Source organism: Phoenix dactylifera, chromosome 9, assembly GCF_051530095.1.
Source record: "Phoenix dactylifera cultivar Ajwa chromosome 9, Ajwa_hap1_PhDact_Kaust_v1.1, whole genome shotgun sequence".
NCBI lineage: Eukaryota > Viridiplantae > Streptophyta > Magnoliopsida > Arecales > Arecaceae > Phoenix > Phoenix dactylifera.
The window spans coordinates 33,563,682-33,587,182 of record NC_143198.1 but is presented as its reverse complement, the minus strand read 5'-3'; the positions used below and the strand labels follow the sequence as shown (position 1 = coordinate 33,587,182).

At 41.5% G+C, this 23,501-nt stretch overlaps 2 protein-coding genes and 1 long non-coding RNA gene across 7 annotated transcripts; 2 read left to right on the top strand and 1 right to left on the bottom strand.

Annotated features, from left to right (window-relative positions):
• The first annotated feature begins 553 nt into the window (after nucleotides 1-553).
• On the top strand, nucleotides 554-3,375 carry LOC103721295 (uncharacterized). The gene is made up of 3 exons (XM_008811449.4): nucleotides 554-737; nucleotides 1,884-3,099; nucleotides 3,187-3,375. The coding sequence occupies exon 2, from the start codon at nucleotides 2,015-2,017 to the stop codon at nucleotides 3,050-3,052; it is 1,038 nt and encodes a 345-aa protein (XP_008809671.2). The 5' UTR covers nucleotides 554-737; nucleotides 1,884-2,014; the 3' UTR covers nucleotides 3,053-3,099; nucleotides 3,187-3,375.
• A 2,496-nt stretch (nucleotides 3,376-5,871) lies between these two features.
• On the top strand, nucleotides 5,872-13,975 carry LOC103721291 (uncharacterized). Of its 5 annotated transcripts, XR_015969179.2 has the most exons (8): nucleotides 5,872-6,569; nucleotides 6,692-10,113; nucleotides 10,362-10,440; nucleotides 10,554-10,630; nucleotides 10,742-10,870; nucleotides 10,956-11,154; nucleotides 11,374-13,107; nucleotides 13,241-13,975. It is a non-coding gene; the product is annotated as an uncharacterized LOC103721291 (long non-coding RNA). The 5 variants fall into 5 exon arrangements; XR_016396581.1 differs by having other exon boundaries at nucleotides 10,554-10,870; XR_016396580.1 differs by having other exon boundaries at nucleotides 6,692-10,440; nucleotides 10,788-10,870.
• A 4,104-nt stretch (nucleotides 13,976-18,079) lies between these two features.
• LOC103721284 (uncharacterized) lies at nucleotides 18,080-22,367 on the bottom strand. Its single transcript, XM_008811429.6, has 9 exons — nucleotides 22,123-22,367; nucleotides 21,911-22,028; nucleotides 20,450-20,486; nucleotides 20,176-20,245; nucleotides 19,953-20,057; nucleotides 19,084-19,234; nucleotides 18,914-18,996; nucleotides 18,562-18,655; nucleotides 18,080-18,472 (listed from the first exon to the last, which is right to left on the bottom strand). The coding sequence occupies exons 1-9, from the start codon at nucleotides 22,151-22,153 to the stop codon at nucleotides 18,385-18,387; spliced, it is 777 nt and encodes a 258-aa protein (XP_008809651.3). The 5' UTR covers nucleotides 22,154-22,367; the 3' UTR covers nucleotides 18,080-18,384.
• Between the last annotated feature and the right edge of the window lie 1,134 nt (nucleotides 22,368-23,501).

Genomic DNA, 23,501 nt, shown 5'->3' with positions numbered 1-23,501 from the left:
ATAACCTGATCAATGAATAGGTTAGATCAAGCTTAAAGAGTCTCAAATAAGACAGGAGTAACAGATTAAATGGGTCATGAATAAGCCAGGTTAGCGACCCAACAAATCGTTAAATGAGTTAAAAGTAGGTTAAAGGGGTCGAAGCTCGAAATCTTAATATAATTTATTTAATAAACAAATTAAATCAAATAGTTTATGATGTAAATTTATCGACGCTAAATCGTAACCAGTTTAACGGCGACTCGTTACGATAGGGTTGGCCAACTGGGGCGTAAATTACCACCTTGCTCGTCTCAGCTCCCTCCCATCCGCGGGTCCCACCATCGTCCGTTCGTCCATCGGCGCTCGCTGGGTGCTGACTCCCTCGCCGTCTTGGGTCGGCGGCTACGATTTACCTGCGTTCACAAAATAAAATAATATTAATAATAAAAAATCTCCGCCGACTTGAAGAAGGAGACGCCGTTCGAAATCGAGAGAACCCCGTCCGTCCACGTCATGCGCCACGTCACCTAAGCCCACCCCTAGGTATATAAGTGGCCTGCCCCGGCATCTGCCTGGTCCTTTGTCCGTTTCGCTTCCTTCTCGCGAAATTAGGGTTTCACAATCCGTCTTCGCCCTCTCTCCTCTGCCGGCTTCAAGAGGAAGGAAGCCAGCGGGTATTCTACTTCTGGGCAGCGGATCATCGTCTCGGAAACGCTTCCTTCCCCCTCTCGTATATCAGATCTTCGATCCCTTCGGTAATTTCTCTTCCGCGAAATTGAATCCAATCTTCCGCTTCTTTCCACCGCCGCTTCCTGCTTTGATCTGCTCTTTTCTCGTTCTTGCAACGGATCGGCGCGTTCTGTGCTGTTCGATCCGTTTTCCCTAATCGTGGTTGCGTTTTCTTGGAGGGAGTCTTCCTTGTGCCGTTCTTGTTCTTGCTCTTCGTTTGGCGCTTAGACTCGTACCTCTGCTCTGGGATTTCGCTGGTTATGAGAGGCCGGTTGTGCTGTATTGGTTAATTGATGGAGATATTGCTGCTTGATGCCGGACTCATCGTTGCTTGGGAGGGTTCGATTTCCTAGGGTTTGTTTCCGAGGGTTGGTGTTGTGATGCAATGATTTCTTGATGTAGATGTCGTATCATGATAATAATAGATGAAGACTGCGACCTTATGTTTTTCTTGTTGACGATTCTGCTTGGCCGCAGTTGTGATCAGATGAAAAAAAGAAAGACTATTTCTTTCTTTCTTTTTTTTTTTTGCTTTGGGAAACCGATTGTTTTTCACCTTCCATCAAAGGTGCCATCCGTAGATTCGTGAAAGGTGAGACGGATGGTTCTGTTCCAGGTGGTTCCAGCCATTTCCGGAAAATAAATATTTGAATGGAGATTGCCCGAATTGTATCAAACAAGAAGAGCAACCAGTCGTATACTCGTATTCATCACATTTCTCTGTCGTTTGTTCTATTATATTTCTCCGAATACGATGAGCTATAACCAAAGTTTCTGCGATTCCTTTCTTAAGAGTTCCAAAGGCACGCATAAGTCTGTGCTGGCTCTTGGCTCTAGCATCCATTATTTGGACGAGGGAGGACGTGGGTGACGAAATTTCTATTGATTTATTTATGTTCCTTATCTCTCGCAGTTGATAAATTTTTGTTCCTATTTGCTTGTTTATGTGCTACCTGTCCTCTTTGTTTATCTTAATCTCAATTCTGAATGTTTACTTTTGTTTGTGGTTAGTCTTTTTGAATCTTTGGCCGTTGTCGATTATGAGATGCGACCTAAAAATTTATTATCTAACCAGACTCTTTTTTAACTGAAGATAATTGCTGTAATAGATAAAAAATGTAGCTCTTCTTGCCCTAATTTGCTGTCTGGTTTTTTTTTTTTTTTTATCACAGAGCAGAGGATTCCATCCTGTCTCGGCACAGTGTCAAGCCCGATCATATCGCATCCTGCTTTTAATTTATAGAACATCAGATAGTTGCTTTGAGGAACATTTGTTTGTTCCATTCATATTCAATCAAGTAGTATGCCGAAGGAAAGGAGGACCCGTTCTGCATCCTTTGAACGAAGATCTCGTGGGTCACCTTTCCCATGCAGCTCGTCCTGCGATCGTAGGCATTCTTCTTCTTCTTCTTCTTCTTCGGCCTCTTGCAGACCTTGTGAATCTAGTGTTCCATCCGCCAAGGACACGAAGGAGTGGGAGGAGATCCATTGCCCTGTGTGCATGGAGCACCCTCACAATGCTGTTCTCCTTCTCTGCGCCTCCCGGGAGAAGGGTTGTCGCGCTTTCATGTGCGACACCAGCTACCGCCATTCTAATTGCCTGGACCAGTACCGCAAGTCATTTTCTGAATCCCAACCGTCTCAACAGGGTGCCGAGGGTCAACAGCCGGAAAAGCTCTTGTGCCCTCTGTGCCGTGGGCTCGTTACTGGCTGGACCGTGGTGGAGCCTGCACGCCAGTATCTCAATGCTAAGATCCGTGGCTGCGCTATGGAGTCCTGTGGGTTCAGCGGGGTTTATGGCGAGCTGAGAAGGCATGCTAGGAAAGAGCACCCCTCTGTGCGTCCATCAGAGGTCGACCCTGAACGACAACGAGATTGGCGGAGGTTGGAGCAACAGCGCGATCTTGGCGACCTGTTCAGCATGTTTCGGTCGCCCATCGCTGGAGAGGAGGATGGCATCGGCGTCATCGGGGACGATGAAGAGTTAAGTGGCGGTACAATCCCATTTCCCTCGATCACAGTTTTCTTGATTGTACAGGTGACTCGAGCAGGAGGTATGGGTTCCCCACGACCATCTTTGCGTTCCTCGAGGAGCTCCTCGAGAGGTTCCTCACGGAGCCGAAGAGGAAGGGGAATGATCCTGTGGGAAGAGACCTTCAGCGAGCAGGAGTCCTCCGGCAGACCAACCAGCAACGGTATTGATGATGCGGACGATGATGGTAATGCCAGCAGAGCTGAGGATGCGCCTGTTGCTTCTCGACAAGGCCAGGGGAGACGCCGGCGGCGGCTGAGGATGTCGGACAATGACGACGAGGAGGACGATGAAGATGAGTTGCTGTGATTGTAGGGTTGTTGCCGTGTCGTATTTTGGGTGTGTCGAGCTGGGGGGTGGGTTCTGTAAATCACTTGTTATTCCGAAATATTTCTTGTCATTGATACAAGTGTCTTTTTCTTATGTTTTTATTTGTTTAACAGGGGAATCAGCCACTTCTCACCGTTGAACCTTGGGAGCTAGCTGCTTCACCATTAATTAAACATGGGAAGGTAGCTGCTTCTGTGCTTCTTCGCCATTGAACATTTTGGGGACCTGTTTTCGAGGGATCTGAAACCTTAAAAGAGAAGAAAAGATTGTGAATAATATTGCTTCATCGAAGAATTCGAACATGGAATGTGGGATTCTGGTTTGGATATTACATTTCCGATGGCCGTACGCGTTTGGTTGCTCATAGTCATATCTCGTTTGAGTGATCGTTCTAGTGGTCGTTTGGATATTGCTAGCGTTTACGACGGTAAATCGACCTTTGCGTTGGGCGTTCGAGCGTCGGGATGACATTTGGGTATCTGGCCTCTCTTTTCTTTTTCTTTTCAAGATTAAAAGTGATCGAGTGACCATCAGTCTATTAGTACGAGGCCCTTGGGCAGGGATAAATATCCCGAGCTGGAATTTGCTGGAACCTGCCGGATTTCTGGGTCTGTTACTATCGTGACTGACATCGATCAGGGTCCGAATATGGGGATGATAAAAATGCCATGAGGCCCGGATCCAGATACTATAATTTGGTGCCGAGGGGTGGGAAGGTCGAATGTTAAAAAAAATCTTATCTGATGGTACTCTGTCTGCAGGATTCATAACATTGCTAGCTTCAATCTTAATTTGGTAACATGCTCTGCTCTTTTCAATCTTAATCTGGAAAAAGGTTGCCGCACTTTTCAACCTTAATATGATGAGATTTTGGTTAGCAATTTACATGCCAAAATAGGGTTAGCAATTTTGGTCGACAGATCTTCTGATGTTAGATCAGTGGGAACCTTGTATTGCTTCTAAATTGCTCTATGTATGAAATCTAGAAGGTCGGTAGGATTATGGAAACTGTACCAGTCCATGCCTCGTATACTAATAGCCTTTGATAATGTAATCCAATTATTGTTTATCAATTCCTGTCTACCATTTAGCAACTTTAAGGCGGCAGAAGTAATTCAGATTTACAGTATCATGAGATGCTCGAGCTCTTTGCTACCTGGCGAGCGGAACCAAGTTACACAAATCTCCTCAGTATATTATTTCTATCTTTCTGTTTTTTTTTTTTTTTTGTGTGTGTTATATATTAGATGGTGCCTCCTAACATAGTAACATTGCTTTACTTTCAGCGTTTCCGTTTCTCTATGGCCAGCTCAGAACTTGTCTCTGCTTGTCAATTACTAAATTCGGTCAAACTTCTGAGTTACATTCAAAACTCTATTTCAACCTTTCCGCTATAAAGACTACTTGATACTGCTCCAAGGAGAGGTAGTGATGGAAGGCAAAATGGATCTTTCTACGTTGAGTCATCCAATTTTGGCCGAGCAGACCTCAGAGCCGGGCAGGCTAAACCTCGGTTCTGCTAAAAGCCAGGCCGACTTCGGACTCTGTTGAAGGCCGAGCCAACCTCGGCCAGAGGCCAGGCCGACCTCGGACCTCGCTGAAGACCGAGCCGACCTTGGTACGAGGCCGAGCCGACTTCAGCCTTATCAACCTTAATTTCTGTGATTCACGCCGCCTCCAGCTAATGGCCAGCTGATCACAACTCGGCCCAAAACTACAGGTAACGGCCAAGACTCTTACCCTATAAAAAGAGGGTAGAAAAAGGCCCTCCGTAAGCAATACAGAACAATTCAAGAACTAAGGACCATGCCTTGCTGCCCCCGTCATGTTTGCTACCAAGAGTCATACCCTGCCACACCAGCCAACACCATGCCGTGCATAAGGACTGCCCAAACCGTGCGCCTCAAGCAAGCCTTGGCCTTGGCCACACGCCACCGGGTCAGGACTATCTTCTTCCATGATGATGATAGACCATGCCTCAACCACCCAGGCACTTTTGTCGGGACTATAAATAAGCCTTTGTGCAAATACCCTGAAGCGTAGGAGGTGACCCTCTTTCTCCGTCCCAGTCGGCGTCTTCTCGGCTTCCTCCGGCGTGGTCACCCTTAGGCCAAATCTAGAAATTTGATCAATAATACATCTTGAAACTCCTTGCGGATGCGAACTATCTTATAGAATAGATGAAGCTATAGCTTATGATTTACAAGCAATTCGACGCCATCCATCTTCTTAGAAAAAAAAGGAAAATCTAGCAACTCGAAATGCATGCATCCTCCTCTACTTTTCTTTTATTCATGTTTTCTGAAGTCTTTTTTATTACCACCGAGGTGGTAGCACGGTGGGAATGGGGCTTTGATTTCATCGGAGTGGCCCAGATTTGAAACCCACGGGCGTCGATTAAATGCGAGGACTGGATGCCCTCAACCTGGTTTGCTCGGTGGAGTCGCTATCTGATTTGCCGTTACTTAGGTGGTGCTGATGTGACGTACTCACACGGAAATAGGGCTGCCATGCTGGCGGGGCTCTGCCACGGATGAGGAGGGCATAAGTAAAAAATGTTCTCCCCGCATCCAACACTCTCTAGCAGGAAAGGAGCCTAGTGGAGATTGCTACCTGCATCCAACACTCTCCAGCCGGAAGGGGGCCCAGTGGAGATTGCTATGCGGATGAAGTTCTTCTCACCCCCTCTTTCCTCTTTTTTTTTTTTTTTTTTTATTTTTTTTTTTAACATAAAAAAAGTCATTTTTATTTGTGTTACGAATTCCAACTTTATTATTATTTACTCGAGCTTTCAAGCGCTGGGCGAAATTGAGAACGGGCTCCAAAAACACTCGCGCCCAGCGAGCGTGGGGCGCTCTCACTCTGCCCTCCCCTTTCCCCCCTGTTTAAAGTTTCAACGACCGTCACCCGCGTTGGAGCCCTGGCGACCCCGACGAGCCTCTCCGGTGACCCGATGGGACGTGTACACGGCACTGCGTCCCTCCCTCTCTCTGATGCTCTCTCTGCTCGGTTGTCGTTGGTCGGTCCCTCTCGCTGCTCTCCCTCTCCGGTACCTGTCGCCACCTCGTTCCCGATCTAGTTTCTCCGCCCCCCGCTCCTCTCCTTCAACGACGGTAGCAAAACCCTAATTGCAAGGCTTCTAGTTCTCATCTTCTTAGTTACCTGTTGGTCGTCTTCATGACCCCTAATTTCGGTTTCCTTCAGCATGAACCCGAAAATTGATGGTTTGCGTTGCATAGTTTCTTCGGATTTGCATAAATCTCATAATCCGTTGTTGTTCTGATTGTTAATTACTGAATATAGATGATTCACAAATATTGCTTAATTATTCCAGCAAAATAACTTTATAACTGGTTCGCTTGGAAATTGCAAATTATCTGAATCTTTCTTAAAACTTTATACGGAGCGTGGAGAGCTAGCCAACGCCGCCGCCACCTCCTTGCTAGAGAAAGACGGTGGAGCCCATTCTCTCACTCCCTGTCTGTGTGTGTCGGCGGTATTTCCTCTCTCTCTCTCTCTAGCTTTTCTTCTCCTTCCTTTTAGTTGGTGTAGTTTCTAGGGATCATTGACGGTATTTTTTCTTTTTTCTTTTTTTCTTTTTTTCTTTTTGATGAAAAGACCATCGAGGGGTTCGTTCGGTGTCTTCGAGCGATTTTTTCTTTTCGTAACCAAAACAGGGTTGCTTCATTTGTTTTGATCTCATCAACCCCAGAGTTTTCTCTTTCTATTTGGTGGAAGGTTCTCCTGGAAATCTAGAATGCATTGGACGATTTCCTTGTCTAGTTTCTTGAGTGGTTAGTCATTGTCCTTGCGCAGCTGGGCTTGCTTTGTTCGATAAATCCCTCCTATATCAGGTAGAATTTCAAACTGAGTGGATAATTTTCTCTACAAGTATGGCTAAGTCATTACCTAACAGCATGGTTACCGGCATCTTCATGTCTACTCCTTTGTTTAAGTCAAAGGTAAGAATACTTACTTCACACCTTGTTATTTTACTGCCCTCCTTATTTGCTTATAGGAGTGCTTAACTTTTTCTACAATAAATCATATACCAAAATCCTGAAAATCGATTTGCATGTTACGAAAAAAGATGATCATTGATTCTGGTTCATGAGTCAAACTGAGCATTGTTTCTCATTGCCCCTTTCAGATGTTCAACTCATACTGAAGATCTTAATTTGTAAGCGCCAGTCCTAGCACGTGCTAGATGTATTTAAACCACCCTAGCTTGCTTTCGCACTTTCTAGCCAAGTGACATTTCTGAGATTCTTCTAATGTACTTATCTCAAAATCTTAATGCATGTCCATTATCATGCCTTTTCTGTAACATTTATCTGCTCATGTACCTTCTGCACTGCCTGCATTCATATTCATACAATATATCTGGTCCCATAGCTAATATTGACCTTTTTTTATCTTAATATATGTGATGGTCACAGACTCCATGCTATTTAAACCAAACAGGGGGCATCTATGTTTTTTGTCCAATTATTGTGAAAATATTTCAAGTTTCTAAAAACAATTTGCTTGTGGATCCTCTTGTAGTTCGGTTTACTTTCTCTATTCTATTAAAGTGGCATATACATTCTGTGCTATTAGATTGTTGATTGTTTTTTTTTTCTTTGAAGTTCCCTTGTACACTTAATTGAGTGCTGACTTAAAGTACTTGATTTTTTCCCCCAAGAGAATGATTAGAAAGACTCCAAAGTCTAATCCAATTCATTAAGAGTATGGATAGACAGCATTACAAATCAAAGACACCATCCCTGCCTGTACAAGGGGTTAAAGTTCTTGAAACTATGACTTTGTCTTGGATATTAACCATGAAAATATATTTAGCTAGTGTGAAAACTATGGCTTTATAATTGACGCCGGTGGAGGTTTCTGTCATCAGGAATGCACTGATCTCTATGTGGTTTATATGATTGCAATCACTCACTCTCTAGGCATTTACATGGTCTTTCATCCCAAATCTAATAAGTTCTGTTGGTAATCAATAACAACAGTAGAAAATCAAAAGTGTGTGAATTGGTCCACCTTTTGTTGATTTTCCATCTATAGTGGGATGAAGTCAAATTGGTTTTACATAGAGATATTTTATTAAAAACCAATAAAGAGCCCTGATGAGGAACCTTGCTAAATGTCCCCATGGAGAAATCGAAAATTTAGGTTGTGGGACATATAATTTACCTAATTTATTAGTGTGCCACCCAAATGATTGTGCCTAAGGATGAAGTGAGATAAAAATCTTACGAAACAGATGCAGTGTCAATTGAAATACAAAACAATATGGAATAACCTGGCTTATCTTGACAAAGAAATCTTTTCTTGTTCATACTCAAAACTCATGTAGGCATATTATGTACTTAATGCATACTTAGGGTATATTTGGATTTGGTTGCAACTAAAATTGCTCGGAAAACTTGTTTTCTTTGAAAAATCTTGTTTTCCATTTATTTTTCGCATTGGAAATTCAACAAATTTGGAAAGTTTATAACTAGTTTTCTGGGAAACTTTTGCCTTTCCATGGATAAGTCCTACTTTTCCCTTTCCTTTTTCATGATTTTCCTTGCAGCCAAACATACCCTTAATGGAGAGCTTTTCTTACTGTTCCAGCACTCAGTAGTTATGCATCTTTATTCCGATTTTTCTTTTGTATATCTGCTCTATAATAAACTATCAAACTTGTGAATAGGCTGCATCACTACTGGGATTTCAGCAAGTCATGAAATATTCTTCAACATTATGTTCTTGACCAAACATATATTATGTTGCTTAAAAATACTGGTACCTCTGAGGTTGTAGGATATCAAGGAAGTTCTTGTCATGGTTTATATGAAGGGACTTCCTGATGCTCCTCCGTGCGGATTCAGTGCGTTTGCAGTGAGTGCAAAACTCTTAGTTACTGCATGCCAGACTGACTTTTGTGAGATTGAAGTACTTCTATCTTTGAAGGGTGTTGAAATGTTAGCTTCTGCGCGTTATGCTTTTCCATATGGTTATACAGGAGTCCTGTTAGTGCAAGATATATTTTGAAACATCCTGAGCTCAAGGAGGATGTGAAAGCCTGCTCTTAAGTATCTTTTTTTTCGTGAAGTCTCTCTCTCTCTCTCTCTCTCTCTCTCTCTCTCTCCAATCTAAATTATTTGGATCTTTTAAGTTTTGGACTGCTGGAGCAAAAAAGTACAATAGTACACATAATTTCAGTGATATCATAAGGCTAAAGAAATTATAGGTTTCAAAAAGTTGCAATATAACATTAAATCATGGAAAGTTCAAGTAGAAAACTTTCCTACCAAGTCAACAAATAAAACCTAATACTAGAGTTATGCCTAGCTATCTAAAAAATTGTATGGACCATAAATCTGCTAGCCAATCTAATAGACAGACCACCCACAGATGTGATTAGTTGACAAAGTAGCTTACATGTTAGCTGAACAGCAGCAGATAGTTGATGATTGTACTTTTGGCTACTAGGACATTGTGGTGTGTCTTACCTGTTGAACAGGCTGTGTTGGGTCCTGGTCTCTCTCTCTCACACACACACATAGAGTACGGGTGCGCGTTCATGTGCGCATGCATGTAAGCATGCACATGAGTATATGTGTGAGCTTGCAGGCGTGCTTGTGTTAAAAGTGTCACTTCTATCTATTTAGATACTATCAGATATGTGAATGATCAGTCCACTGCATTTATTCAGTTTGTACTTGCAAATAGTGGCAATGTGTTTGGAAATAAATGTGCACTTCAAGAGATATCTTCAAAGTGATGGCATGGTCGTAGGTTTTTAGATGCTTATTATAATGATGATTAATTTATGGTACAGTAACATCTTTTTTCAGATTTTTCATATCAATATTATAAATGCCAATTGTTTGTGGATCTCTCATCTCTAGTTGTTTATTTTATATAATTTCTTATTCTTCTTTATTATTAATTTTATGCATTGAGATGCTTTCTTTATGAACCTACCAAAGAACAAACTAAAAGGTTTCTGCAGATGCTGTTGCCATTGAAGTGAAGGATTCGGTATTTCTGCGGTATTTTTTTTCTACGTTCCTCAAATCATTCCTTATTTGTTTTCCTAATGCAGCCAACCTATGTTATATAGGCAACTAAATGACAACTCCATGATGAGGCCCACTGAAATTCCAATATAAGAGAAAAGAAAAAAAAATATTCAAATATCCCTACTTCATTGATTTCTGACTGCTAGATCAGATCAATAAGCTGCTTTTTGATTTATTCTTTTTAACTCAGATAAATTGTACTCTTTCTATTTGTGCAGCAATTGGCCTACATGTTCTCAGATTTTTATAAAGGGGGAGTTCATTGGGGGATCAGACATTGTTCTTAATGTGTATCAGGTAGATTTTAGTGAGTAACGCACTTGTTACTCTCTCTCTCTCTCTCTCTCTCTCTCTGCAGAACACTTGCTACTCTAGTTCATGACATGTTGCCGAGCTTCTTTTCTCTGCAGAAAGTTGAACTCAAGGAATTGCTGATGGAGACTGAGGCATAAAACTCTTTCCAACTCATCGGGGTGTTTTTGCGATGGTAATTTGTTCCAGTTTTATTATTGCTTGACAATCCAACATGAATCTTCCAGATATTCTTTTTCATCCAAAATATGACTTCGGATTCTATGTTGGATATTTTTGATTCAAGATATTGCTAAGCATCAATGTATATATACTCCTTGCTATCAGAGCAGCCTTAGACCTGCTGCTCTCAGCTAAAGCCCTGAACAGCATGCTTGGACCTGGCTGCTGCTGCTAATCATTGGGACGTTCCATGGTAACCCACAGCAATCATGTCTTAGTTGTTGGGTGACTTTTATCTGTGATGTCCTGAGATGATTTGTCTGCATTCTTATCTGCAGCAAGGATGTCAAGGACGCCAAGTGTTCAGGCCCGATGCCTCCTAAGTTGTATGCTAGATTTTATTAGGTCTTCCCATAATTGGAGCCAACAAATTTCTTACCTTGAAGAGGATAGCTGCGAACCGTGCCAGAGTAAATCAAAATGACAAGTGTGGTAGAATTGAGATCAACATGCGAGTTGGATTAAATGTGACAAACTGTATGGTTTTTTTAAGCCTTTTCTTGCATCTACTGATTGCTGCTGCTTTCCTTTTTTACTTGCGCGATGTGGGAAATTAGCTTGAGCCAAACACCTGCATTGAAATGATGCAGCATTTGGTTCAAGTTAATGTCAAGTTAACTTATTCTTTGCCTTTTTCTGGTTATTATTTTTTTTCCTTTAACCCCTAATAATATGCGATTGTTCATGATGTTGCAGGAAAGCTTCTAATCTCGCTCAGTCCTACACAAAATTAAGAAAATGGGGAAATGACTAATGGCTAGGACACATGGGTGCTCCAATTCTCCGGAAAGTCTCTCATTGCCACCAAAATTAAATGCACGAGGCGGTAACAGGTCAGAGCGTGTCCTGTTCGATCTCCCTAAATGGAACAAACTATAGGATCGGGCATCCTGAACTCTGAACCTGGAGAAAGGACAGTGTGCAAACCTCTGGGTCATGCCCTGGTCGATGATACATATGCCACTGTGATTCTCGTGGCGGGGAGACTGATTTCTGGAAAGACTGATTTCTTTCTCGTTAGAAATAGGCACGCGGGAGACATCGTGGAAAACACATGGAGAACCAACCATTGCAGACTTCTTCAGAATTTCGTATGATCAATGGAGTAGCCAGCCAGCGGGGATCTCTGCTGAAGCTTGGATTTCGGTGATCTTGCATAGGTTTGATGTGTACTCCCTTCATGGTTTGGGAGTTGGGATGCACAACATGCACCATGGGCCGGAGCATCTCTTTCACGTCCTGAGGGTCCAACGTTGCATAACCGAGGCAGATATGTCCGGCCGATACCCAAGTGTGTCATGGGCGGTTGGCATGTATAGTGGTTCCATGAGTGGCTGATCCGATCTGATCTGTGTTCGTCCAGTTGTGTTCGACGACATATTGAGCGAGGAGTAGGTTTCTGCGCCAGTAGATTTCCCAAACTGACTGACGACAAGATAGATGGATACATCGACCGATGTCCGGATGAGATCCAGATTGCATGCATTTGGTCTCATTCCCTTTCCAAATCACCATTCCATTTGGCCTCATTCTATTTGTGATATCTGCATCGTATCCAGTATCTCGCCGGTTGCCAGGCTGGGGAGTTGGGGTTGGTGAAGGAGCTCACCGGCTCTCGACTGATGGCGGTGGATTCCGGCGGATTCCAGCAAGAGAAGAGTAATTAATGACTCTTGAAGTAGAGAAACAGGGCAAAGGGAAAACTAGAGAGCGGAGAGGCTTCAGGCAGCAGCAGTTGATCGAGGTGGCGTAGCAACCACCGGGGACGATGGGGAAGCGGAGATCAGCGATGGATCATGCGGGGGGAAAGAGGGGACTAAATCGAGCGATCGAGGAGAAAAAGGTGGAAGATAAGGTCGGTAGTTCCGAGGTTTGTCTCGGCCGTTCGACGGCTGAGGGTGGTTCCAACGGCTGCCGGCAGTTCTCACTGGCTTCAAGACCCCACACCGGCCACACCTCGCACCTCCGATCGGAAGCTCGGACAGGAGATCGGGATTTCCCTATTCCCATCTTCTTTTTTTTTATTTGTATTTTAGACTGACATCTGTTGGGTGTGCCGACTTCAGTCCAATATGGGCCTATTTTGGGCCGGCTATCCACATAGAAACACAAGATCCGCAGAATTCTTGTTCTAGTTATCAATTTCCACTAGATATGGGAGCACATTTAATTGGCTCTCGACTGCAGCGAATCAAGATGATGTTAGAAGTGTGCCGTCAGAACATGCTGACGGCTCCATCGAGTCAGCCCAGATCGACCCTAGAAAGAAAAGGCAAAGTGTGCATATTGCTTCACCTAAGTTGGAGTACATTTTGTACCTGATTTTTTCCCTCCTGTAATCCTGTTATGTACTTGAGATGATCAGGAAGGAAACGACTATGCAAGAGGACAGCCAGCATTGCTCCTGCAGGAAGTCTCAACTGCTCGAAAGTAAGTGGAAGTGATTCTTGAATTGCATATGAAATATAATTGCATGCTTCTTTTGGAAGAAAAGACACGTGAACGCACAGCTTGCACTTGTTCTTCTTGCACTGACGCCTTGTCTCCTCTTTTCTTTGTGCAGCTGCTGTGACTGCTTCAGGATCATTTTGGGCCGAAGCCCGTCGACGCCAGGACTGGTACAGCACACGCGAGAGTGAAGACACAGCGACTGCTACCGTGACTGATGCATTTGCTCCCGGGATTATCCTGCCTGTCACCAATTTCCGAAGCCTTGGTAGGGAGAGGATTCCTCGTTAATTATGTCAGCCGGAGAAGTTGCACTTTACTCCCATGAGTCCAAACTGATTGCCCTCATATTCTGCGGGATATTAGGAAAATGATAACAACCTCTGGCAGGCGTAGAGGAGGATGCAGCTGCATGCAGGAAGTCCATAAGAATTTTTAGGGTATGGCAAAAGTGGCTCCAGAATTAAGTCTATCAAATGCAATATTTTTGGAGTTTAGGGTTGTGATCTTTGACATTTCAGAATGAAAGTCGAAATTGCCAAATTCGATTATACCTCTCTCTAATGCAACAGTATGTAGTCTAATAGCTGACGCTGTATATCCCTGGTTAAACCGAGAACAGACGTTCGTTTGGTTTGGTTTAAGTTTATTTTTAACCATCTCATGGATGCATTGTTATGTGGTCTTGTGACCGGAGGTTCCTTATTTCAAGAATAACTAAAATGGCCTCCAAGCCTTGCTTTTTTCTTTTTGTTTCGTTTTTCTTTTCTTTGATGGAAGGCTTCTGAGCCTGTCAAAATGCAGGAACCTTCAAATAAGCTGTCATGTAATATATATTTTCTCCAACTTATAAGTAGTAGTTTTAGTTTACATCTAGAAAATATTTAGCGAGCACAACAGCTAGTAGAGATTCATGATGAGAAACACCAATAAGCATAAACCAGGATTACCTGTCATCAGCAGACGTGAAACACCTCAGTGCATGAAACAATAGTCAAATCATCAGACATATAGAAGTAGTCAAAGCTGGAAGGATTCTGGCACAAGGAAGTGAGATTCATTTAATCAGTTCTTTCTCGATTATATTCTCTCCAGGGTGAAGTTGATTTCCTTGCTTCTTACATTATTCTTCATTTTATATAGCAATGGATGGGGAGTCGGAAAGAGTGGAGGTCCACAGTGAAACGCCAAATCCTGCGCAATGCCACATAGGCTAGCTTCTTCCCTGTAACTCCAAATGTCCAAATCTCACTGTACGTTTCATGCGGCTGCTGGGCCCGCGTTTGCTCAGAGTGATTTATTGTTGATTTTGCTTCCTTTGTCACGGCTATCCGCCCCGTTTACCTTGCTCAGATTGATTTTTTTAATATTAAAATATTTACAAAAAAAGTGAGAAAAAAATAATTTTTATTGCTCCATTCCTTCACATTCGGAAGTTATATATACTAGTATGCAGACTTCATCTAAAAAAAAATAATATAGGCTGATATATAACCATGCTAGCAAAAAAAAATATTACTAGCTGATACAGGTACGTTGTTACGTAATCTCTAAAATTATCCTAACAAAATAATGCTAATAAAAAAAATAATACAAGTCGATACAGAATCATACTAATAAAGAAAAATATTATAGGCCGATACAAATTGTTACGTGATCCCTAAAATTAGACCAACATGCTCCCTCAAACCCAAGATGGTATTGTATGTGCCAACTTAAGTTTGAAAACTAAATCATGAATATACCCAGAAACTGGTGTATTAGATCAAGAGCTGAAGTAGCAGCTTAAAAGCTGATGTAGTGGTAGATCAAGAGATGATGAGGTAGCATAAAGCATAATATGGCAGAACACGAGCTGTTATAGCAGCTCAAAAACTGATGTAGCAGATTAGGAGTTGACATAACAACTCAAAAATTGATATGGTAGACTGTATGTCAAACTGATATGATAATACATAATTTAATATGGTAGAACATAAACTGAGACATAGCCGCTTAGAAACTGATGTGGTAGATCAGGAAGCTAACGCAGCAAACTGATATGTTTGACAATGCTAACGTAACTAACTAATGCGAAAGACTAATGCGTCCACTAATATGATTGACTAACACAACAAACCGGTGTGTGTCCATGTGTCTGATTGACGTGTTTGCCGATGTGGTTGATTAACTTGTCTGATGATGTGGCAGCGAGAAGATATATAGAAGATGACAGTTGTAGCGATGACAGAGCTCAAAAAGAAGGCAATCGAAGGTTGACAATCTTTGTAGACAGAGGTACTATGGAAGAGGAGCAAAAGACCTTAAACTAAATGATGAAGGAGCTGAAGACAATAAATAAAACTAGAGATGGAGAGAAAGGGGTCGAGCCATGGCGATGAGGAACGATCGAAGATTTGAAGTTGAGAAGAAAAGTAGCGGAGAGAAGCTACAAAATAAAAGATCTTCGGATATTAATCTACCAAAATTAGAGGATATCAACATCTACTAAGGAATATGGGATCTTCGAATGTTGATTAATTAGTAAATAGAGGATATATGAATTCATTAAAAAATAGAGGATTCAGGTGTTTATTCACCAGGAAATAGAGATTGATAAATCAGCAGTAAGTATTATCAAATCTTCTAGACATGGCAACGCCGACTATAGCAAAGGTAGAAGAGATGGCGGCAGCAGATTAGGTGATTGGTGGCTCTGATACCATATTAAAATATTTGCAAAAAAAGAGAAAAACAAGAGAAAAAGTGAAAGTGAAAAAAGATTTTATTGCTATGTTCCTTCACATTCGGTATATCTCAGGAGTTATATATACTAGCATGTAGAGTTCATATAAGAAAAATAATATAGACTGATATAGGATCATGCTAACAAAAAAAAATATTACTGACTGATACAAGTTTTACGCGATTTCTAAAATTATCCTAACAAGATAATGTTAATAAAAGAAAATAATACAAGTCGATACAGAATCATGCTATAGGTTGTTACGTGATCCCTAAAATTAGGGCAACATCCTCCCTCAAACTCAAGATGGTATTGTATGTGCTAACTTGAGTTTGAAAACTAGTCACAAAATGTACCCAGAAACTGATGTACTAAATCAAGAGCTAAAGTAGCAGCTTAAAAGCTGATGTGGTGGTAGATCAAAAGATGATGTGGCAGCATAAAGCCTAAAGTGGCAGAACACGAACTGTTATAGCAGCTCAAAAACTGATGTAGCAGATTAGGAGTTGACATAATAACTCAAAAACTGATATGGTAGACTATGTGTCAAGCTGATATGATAATACAGAATTTGATAATGCAAAACATAAACAGACATAACAACTTAGAAACTTATGTGATAGATCAGAAAGCTAATGCAAGAAACTGATATGTTGGCAATGCTAACGTAACTAACTAATGTGAAAGACTAATGTATCCACTAATATGACTGACTAACATAGCAAACCAGTGTATGTGTCCATGTGTCTGACTGGCGTGTCTGCCGATGTAGTTGATTGACTTATTTGATGATGAGTAATGAGAAGACATATAGAAGATGACAGTTGTAGCGATAATAGAGATCAGAGAGAAGGCAACCGAAGGTTGACAATCTTTGTAGACAGAGGTACTATGGAAGAGGAGCAAAAGATTTTGAACTAAATGATGAAGGAGCTGAAGACAACAAATAAGACCAGAGATGGAGAGAAAGGGGTCGAGTGACGGTGAGGAGGGACGGCCGAAGATTTGAAGTTGAGAAGAAAAGTAGCGGAGAGGAGCTACAAATAAAAGATCTTCAGATGTTAATCTATAAAAAATATAGGATATGAACATCTACTAAGGAATATGGGATTTTCGAATGTTGATTCATTGGTAAATAGAGAATATGTGAATTCATTAGAAAATAGATGATTCAGGTGTTTATTTACTAGGAAATGGAGATTAATAAATTGGCAATAAGGTTATCAAATCTTCTAGACATGGCAACACCGACTGTAGCAAAGGCGGAAGAAATGGCAGCAACAAATTAGATGATTGATGACTCTAATACCACGTTAAAATATTTGCAGAAAAGAAGAAAAACAAGAGAAAAAATGAAAGAAAAAAGAGATTTTATTGCTATGTTTTTTTTACATTCGGTATATCTCAAGAGTTATATATACTAGCATGCAGATTCCATATAAGAAAAATAATATAGACTGACATAGGATCATGCTAACAAAAACAAATATTACTGGTTGTGATCACTAAACTCACCCTAATAAAATAATGCTAACAAAAAAATAATAATACAAGCCGATACAGGATCACGCTAAAAAAAATATATTACGGGTCAATATAGGTTGTTACGCGATTCCTAAAATTATGGTAACATTTAATGCTGGTGAAATGTACCTAATCATCAGTGGCATCCGGTGCATCTGCTTTATCATCTTATTTGGATTCCCGGAATTCTCCAAGGGATTCAATAAGCAGAATTAAACGGCCCATATAATCAGGCATCAGGCAGTCGTGATGTATATGTGCATCCAGTCAGCTTAACCCAGAAAATAATTATATATTGACGAACTCTCATGAGTTCTATAATATGGAGGGGAAGGGTCGCCCTGCCCAACTCCTCCATTCTATCAGCCTTGCCTTCATACTTCATGTCTACGGAAAGGGAAAGAAAATATTAGTAGTTTTTTATATTGTCTCGTTAATTAGGACCGAGTCTACTACCGTGCGGAGGAGCAAGTCTGGGAATAAAGAGGAGCATCAGAAACATGAGTCTTGCATGCACTTTTAACTAAATGGGATTAGCGGACTGAAGGCCCCATGGAAGAACCTAATAAATTAAACAGTGCTGGTTATGCTAAAATAATGCACAATCATCGGGCTCAAATGTAGAATAATGCTGCATGCAGCTGCAGCAGTGACAGCTTAATCTAACAACATAGGAACTGCATAAGTGGTGGGGAGTCTCAACCATCAGGAAAGTTTTATAGATTCTTGCATATAATAGAAATGGTCTCTCAATATTACAAAACACGCACACGTAAAATCCATACATATCCATATATACCAGCAATCTCTGAAACAGTGATGCTGCCATAAGCTAGCAGCCAGACTAGGAAACGAACGAGCGAATACGTACGTATACCGAGCCAACCGGCGAGGGACCGGAAGCTGAGACGATCAAACGCTACCGTACCATATACCAAACCGAAAATTACTAGTAGTTAATAGACTTCTTTGGCCCATATTGTGGAAGTTGCCGTCCCGAAACTCCCCAATTATGACCGAGACCCATCCAGCCCCAGCCTTGCAGTAAGCCACTTGCGGACATCATCCATTTGCTCAGGGACCGTGTAGTGGCCAAGCCTGCATATCGCCAATAGCATCATCACGCAAAAAGCAGTTGATTCCGTCAGCTGGGAAAAACCATGCTAAACGAATGTTAATTTCCATACCCACTATAACTTTTGAAAGTCAAATTTCGAAATCCAGATGATCTTAAGACCTCCGCCGATCTTTCCCCATGTTTGTAGGGAACCACATCATCCCCTGCAAAAATACACAAGACAGAAGAAATCAAGACGCCTACCATCCATCGGTTTCCTCTCCAAATTGAAGGCGTACGTACGTCTTATTGATCGATTTGAATGCAATGTTTTCAGCTGTGATTTATTCGTCGATGCATGGAATTATAGAAGCGACATGGCAGAAACGTTTCAGATAAGAGAATGCGTTCAGAAGTAATAGCAGCCAGCTAATATATATATATATATATATATATATATATATATATATTTAATTAGGCACCTCTTCCATGACAGACCCAAAGAGGCAAGGAGGCAGCCCGTCTTGCAGCATCTTGTGAACTTTCCAACTTGTACTTCAAGGTCCTGGATATATATTGAAGAGCTTTGATTTCGATTTGAGATATGAGAATAGATAACGAAGAGATTTATGTGCGCCAAAATTGAACAAACCTGGAACATGGAAGCCAGCCACTTAGACCAATAACCGCACTCAGGTTGATCGGATATGGGTTGCCGTTTCCGTATCTACCATACGCGCAGCAACTGGCAGAGTACAAGGCAGTTGCCGCGCCCATGCTGAAGCCACCGATACCCAGTTTTACTGTAACAACAAATTTGATCATTCTTGATGTTAGTATGCATATATATATGCTGGAAGTTCAAGCCCATAATGGATTATTATGGATTACATGTACATGGATTGGTGCAGTATATATATATATATATATATATATATATATATATATATATGCGATAGAAAATATTAAATATACTGAAAATTGCAAAATTTAATGCTCACACAGACACAACTGCGCAAACATGATTTCTTCTTCACATCAAGTAGACTTTCAGATAATCATATGTATCCAGCTTTTCATTTAATTTCTTGTTATTGGAACCTAGCTACCTAAAGCCGCGTGTCTATCAGTTTCAACCATAAAATAACAAAAATAAGGCAGAATCTTCTTGTTTCTCACTATGTCGTACGTTTTTGAGAGAAAAATAAGGAGACCCGGCCGCATGCATTATAATTTTCTAGGCCCGGATACATGCAGATGCATCTCCAAGACTCGAACCCAGAACTTATGGTTGCTAATTAAGTAGAGAGCTTAATTATCATTGCAGTAACGTCTCAGGTTAAATGGTCTCTCTCCATGGGAATTGAGGTCCGGATTCCATGGTTAAAAAGTGTCAGACGTTTATGATTAAAAGAAAAGAGAAACGACGTATAAACCAATACGAATATATGAATTTCATGACCTGATAAACATGTGCAGATACAGTAGTGAACAAACAAAGTATCTTCCTTCGAAGCTTACCATCAGCAGGCTCAGCTGACAAGAGGTTTGCTACATGTGCAGCTGAAACATCCGTCCCTTCAACATCATCAGGACCATCCACTGAAAGGTCTTTAACGTCGAACCCTGTGACAGAACCCAAACTATGAGAATGCTTCACAACTCTACATCAGATGAGACTAAATAGAGCAGGTCTCTAAATACAAAGATATTAGGAAGTTCGTAATTAAGAAAGAGAAATTACAGGCGGTGCACGGGAATCCACCAAAGGCTGCCACAGGTCGGGTAGGAGCAGTGGGGCAAATCCATTTAACCTGCACTACACGATAAGCCTTGGTGAAACTAAGCTGTTAAAATATATGCCAGCAAATTAACCAGTAAATTATGTAATGACCAAGTAAAAAAGTTAAAAGCTTAATTCCCGGCATAGGAAGATGACCAGTAATAGAACAGCATGTTTATGATATAAGTAGAGAAATCACTGAGTGTTCGGAGAAGAACATAATCATCCTACTTACATTTGGAAGAGGAAGGGTTTCCAAGAGCTGGGACCAGCTGCGACAGAAATCCAGAAATGAGAAATTGTGCATGCATGTCTGGGAATTTCTTTAATTTATCTCGAGCTCTCATCAAAGTAAGAAGTGAATGTTTGATTCACAAAAAAGCAGTTTATGATGATAAAAGACAGCGGTTAGCATATATAAGATTTGTATGTGCCATTCCAGCAAAAACACACACTTAAAAATGTACCCAAAAGAAGGGAAAAAGAAAAAGGGGGGTAAAAGGGCAAAAAATACAACCAACATGATGTTTCATCTAATGTTCATATCAAGCATCATTTTTTTTTTTTTGCTTTGCCTTTTCAAAACGAAAGGATACTATTTTCAGTTATTGGCTCAACAAACATGACTCTGTAGCAAACTGAGCACACTTGATAATACAATTAAACCTTGATACAGGCATGCTGATCGATATACTTGACATGGCAGTACTTCATTATTGTAAAAAGAAAATGAACATACGATGACACGAAACCAAAGATAGTGCTGATGCCTAGGTTTCAGCCCTCTGCATTAATGTGAGGCTTTTGAAGCAGAAAAAAGAAAAAATTTGAAGCAAAAGGCAGTGCAGGAACCAGATAGGAAGCAGTTTTTTTTTTTTTTTTCGCTCAGCATGCAGGTAGAACCTAGAAGAAGTACAACTCAGGGGAGACGAATAACTTTCTGCAGGGGGCGTACACCAAGACACTGGACCAGTGGTCCAGGAATCAAGCCTTCAGGCATATTCCCTTTTGTAATTCATGACCGTCACCGAAAGAAAGGATAGGATATGACAAGTGCAGGGTACTATTATCTTTGTTAATTATTATGTTCACGGTTGTCATGCCTCCTAGAATCGAATCATTTAATTTGGGCAGGGAATCTTTTGCATGAACTAGACATGCGAAGGAGAGATGATTCCCCGTGAACTGCCAGAAGCGCATTGACATTCCCCACCTACTCTCATTCCCTCGGTCTGCACCAAAAAAGAGAAAAATAGCCCATACCATGCACATGCTTTAGGAATTTAAGAAGGAAAAACGAAATACTAGGAATATGTGAAAGGAATAAAACCACCATCTTAATCATTTTAAGTGAAAATGGAATAAATAGGCACAAAAAAAATGCTAGGTAACAATCTTCAACATTCTTCAGCTCGGTGGACATTCTTGCGTCGGGAAAAGATAGAAAGAAAGAAAGAATAGCACTTCGATAATGTTAACACAGACCATAAACATTTTTACCAAGTTCAAAAGTGTGTGCAACTTTCGCATCCATGTACTGGGAACTTATATATGTCTTAAACCATAAATTAAGCAGAGTCACGGTAACCAACTCAATGAGAAAGGGTGCTGGCCGAAGGCAATCTTAGCTTCAACTTGTATCAAGGAGCAGCATGCAAAGGGGAAAGGAAGTTTGGTTACAGATGAATAAGAATACCTTGCTCCATTATCACCTAAACCGTGAAGCCACACGATAGTGGCCTGGTGCCTTCCCTTTGGTCTGACCACATAGGTCCTCCCATACTCAAACGACCTCCTAGTTGCAGTCCTAGGACCTGCATTTATCCATTTCAACTCACCAAAACCGCTAAAAGTTAAACCATACATGAAACCACAGCTCTAAACTATACCAAACAAAAGGATTCAAACCAGAGGCACGAGAGCTGCTCCCGTAGTTCATCTTGGTGGGACAACACAAAACCCCTGCCTCTTGCGATGACTGCTGCTGCAACTAGCTGTCCTGCGATGAAGAATCACCCTACCGACCTCTATAATTTATACACATCTGTGGGGAAGTGGAATGTGAATATAAGCCCATGCATGGATCCCCATCCCACTAGCTAGGCTCCTGCTCGCACCAGCTGCAAGCTGTTCCTGGAAAGGCCTCTAAGCCCAAGGTAAAAGGGGGACAGGCAGCACCCGATAAGGAAAGATAAAAGATAGAATGGAAAGCATGGAAGCTTTTTCCGAAGGTAGAGAATCTACGGGCACACCGCGCACACCCATGCATGAACCATCGAGCCAATAAGAGACGAAGTGAAACATAAAGTAAGAAAAGGAGGGGAATGAAGAAGGGTAGTGATGCTTGGATTTGCCTGCAGGAATCGATGCCTGGAGGCAGTGGAGAGCGAACCCAGGCGACGCACGAAATATCTCCAATAATAACACGTCAAATAACCTTTCTTTATTGGCGTTCTCAGCGTGATTAGTTGCACCCAAGAATCGCACGTCATGATCTCATCACCGATGCAGTAGTATATATTTATTAATGAGTAGACACAAGGAAGGGGGGAGAAAGGAAACAAATAATTGAGCCTGAAGTAGATGCAGCATTACGGAAAGAAAAAAAGAAAGGACATGGGAAGTGGGCTATGCTTTTCTAAGTCAAGTACCGACCTGAAATTGAGGAGAAACAGCAAAAGCATGGGATCTTAATTTTCTTCCTTGGCCTTCTTTTTGGCCTCTCCTTTCGTCTTTCAACTTGGCATTTTTCTGTGGGCATACTCTGTGTCTCTGTCTTTAATGGTGTGGGTGATAGGCATGGAGCCCATTGCTTATCAAGAAGCTGGATCGCACTCAAATCATCAATTGGGTCAGGGCCCAGCAGCCCAACTAAAAATAATCGCAAATTAGTTGGGATCAACTTTTTTTTTTCTTCTTCTCTCTCTCTCTCTCTCTCTCTCTCTCTCTCTCTCTCTCGATATACCACTCGGTTTAGGATCACACTTTCCAAGAATCACCGAAATAAGGGAATATGATCAGATGGGATGCAGTTGGCCAGATAGCCCACCCCGCTGTTCTTTCTCGACTGTGAAAATAAAGTATGAGCTTGTTATTAGACTCCCGCGCTGAGAGAAAAGAAAACACCATCCTCCTCTGTGACCTAATTAATAGACCTATGACCTTTTTCCAAGGGTATGTAATGACCGGGTCGAATCAAACCGTAGACCTGCCTGGGTCTTCACCATCGCGCCTGCCTTGGGAGCGCATGCGAGTTTTTTCTTTGTTTGTTTTTTTTTTTGAAGGGC

Excerpts from the sequence above, each read along its gene's own strand:
- LOC103721295 (XM_008811449.4), top strand. The coding sequence starts at position 2,015 with ATGCCGAAGGAAAGGAGGACCCGTTCTGCATCCTTTGAACGAAGATCT.
- LOC103721284 (XM_008811429.6), bottom strand. The coding sequence starts at position 22,153 with ATGAACTACGGGAGCAGCTCTCGTGCCTCTG. Across the intron at positions 20,487-21,910 it reads TTAGGTGATAATGGAGCAAG|CTGGTCCCAGCTCTTGGAAA; the intron begins GTATTCTTATTC and ends TTTCTGTCGCAG. Across the intron at positions 20,058-20,175 it reads TGGATTCCCGTGCACCGCCT|GGTTCGACGTTAAAGACCTT; the intron begins GTAATTTCTCTT and ends GTTCTGTCACAG.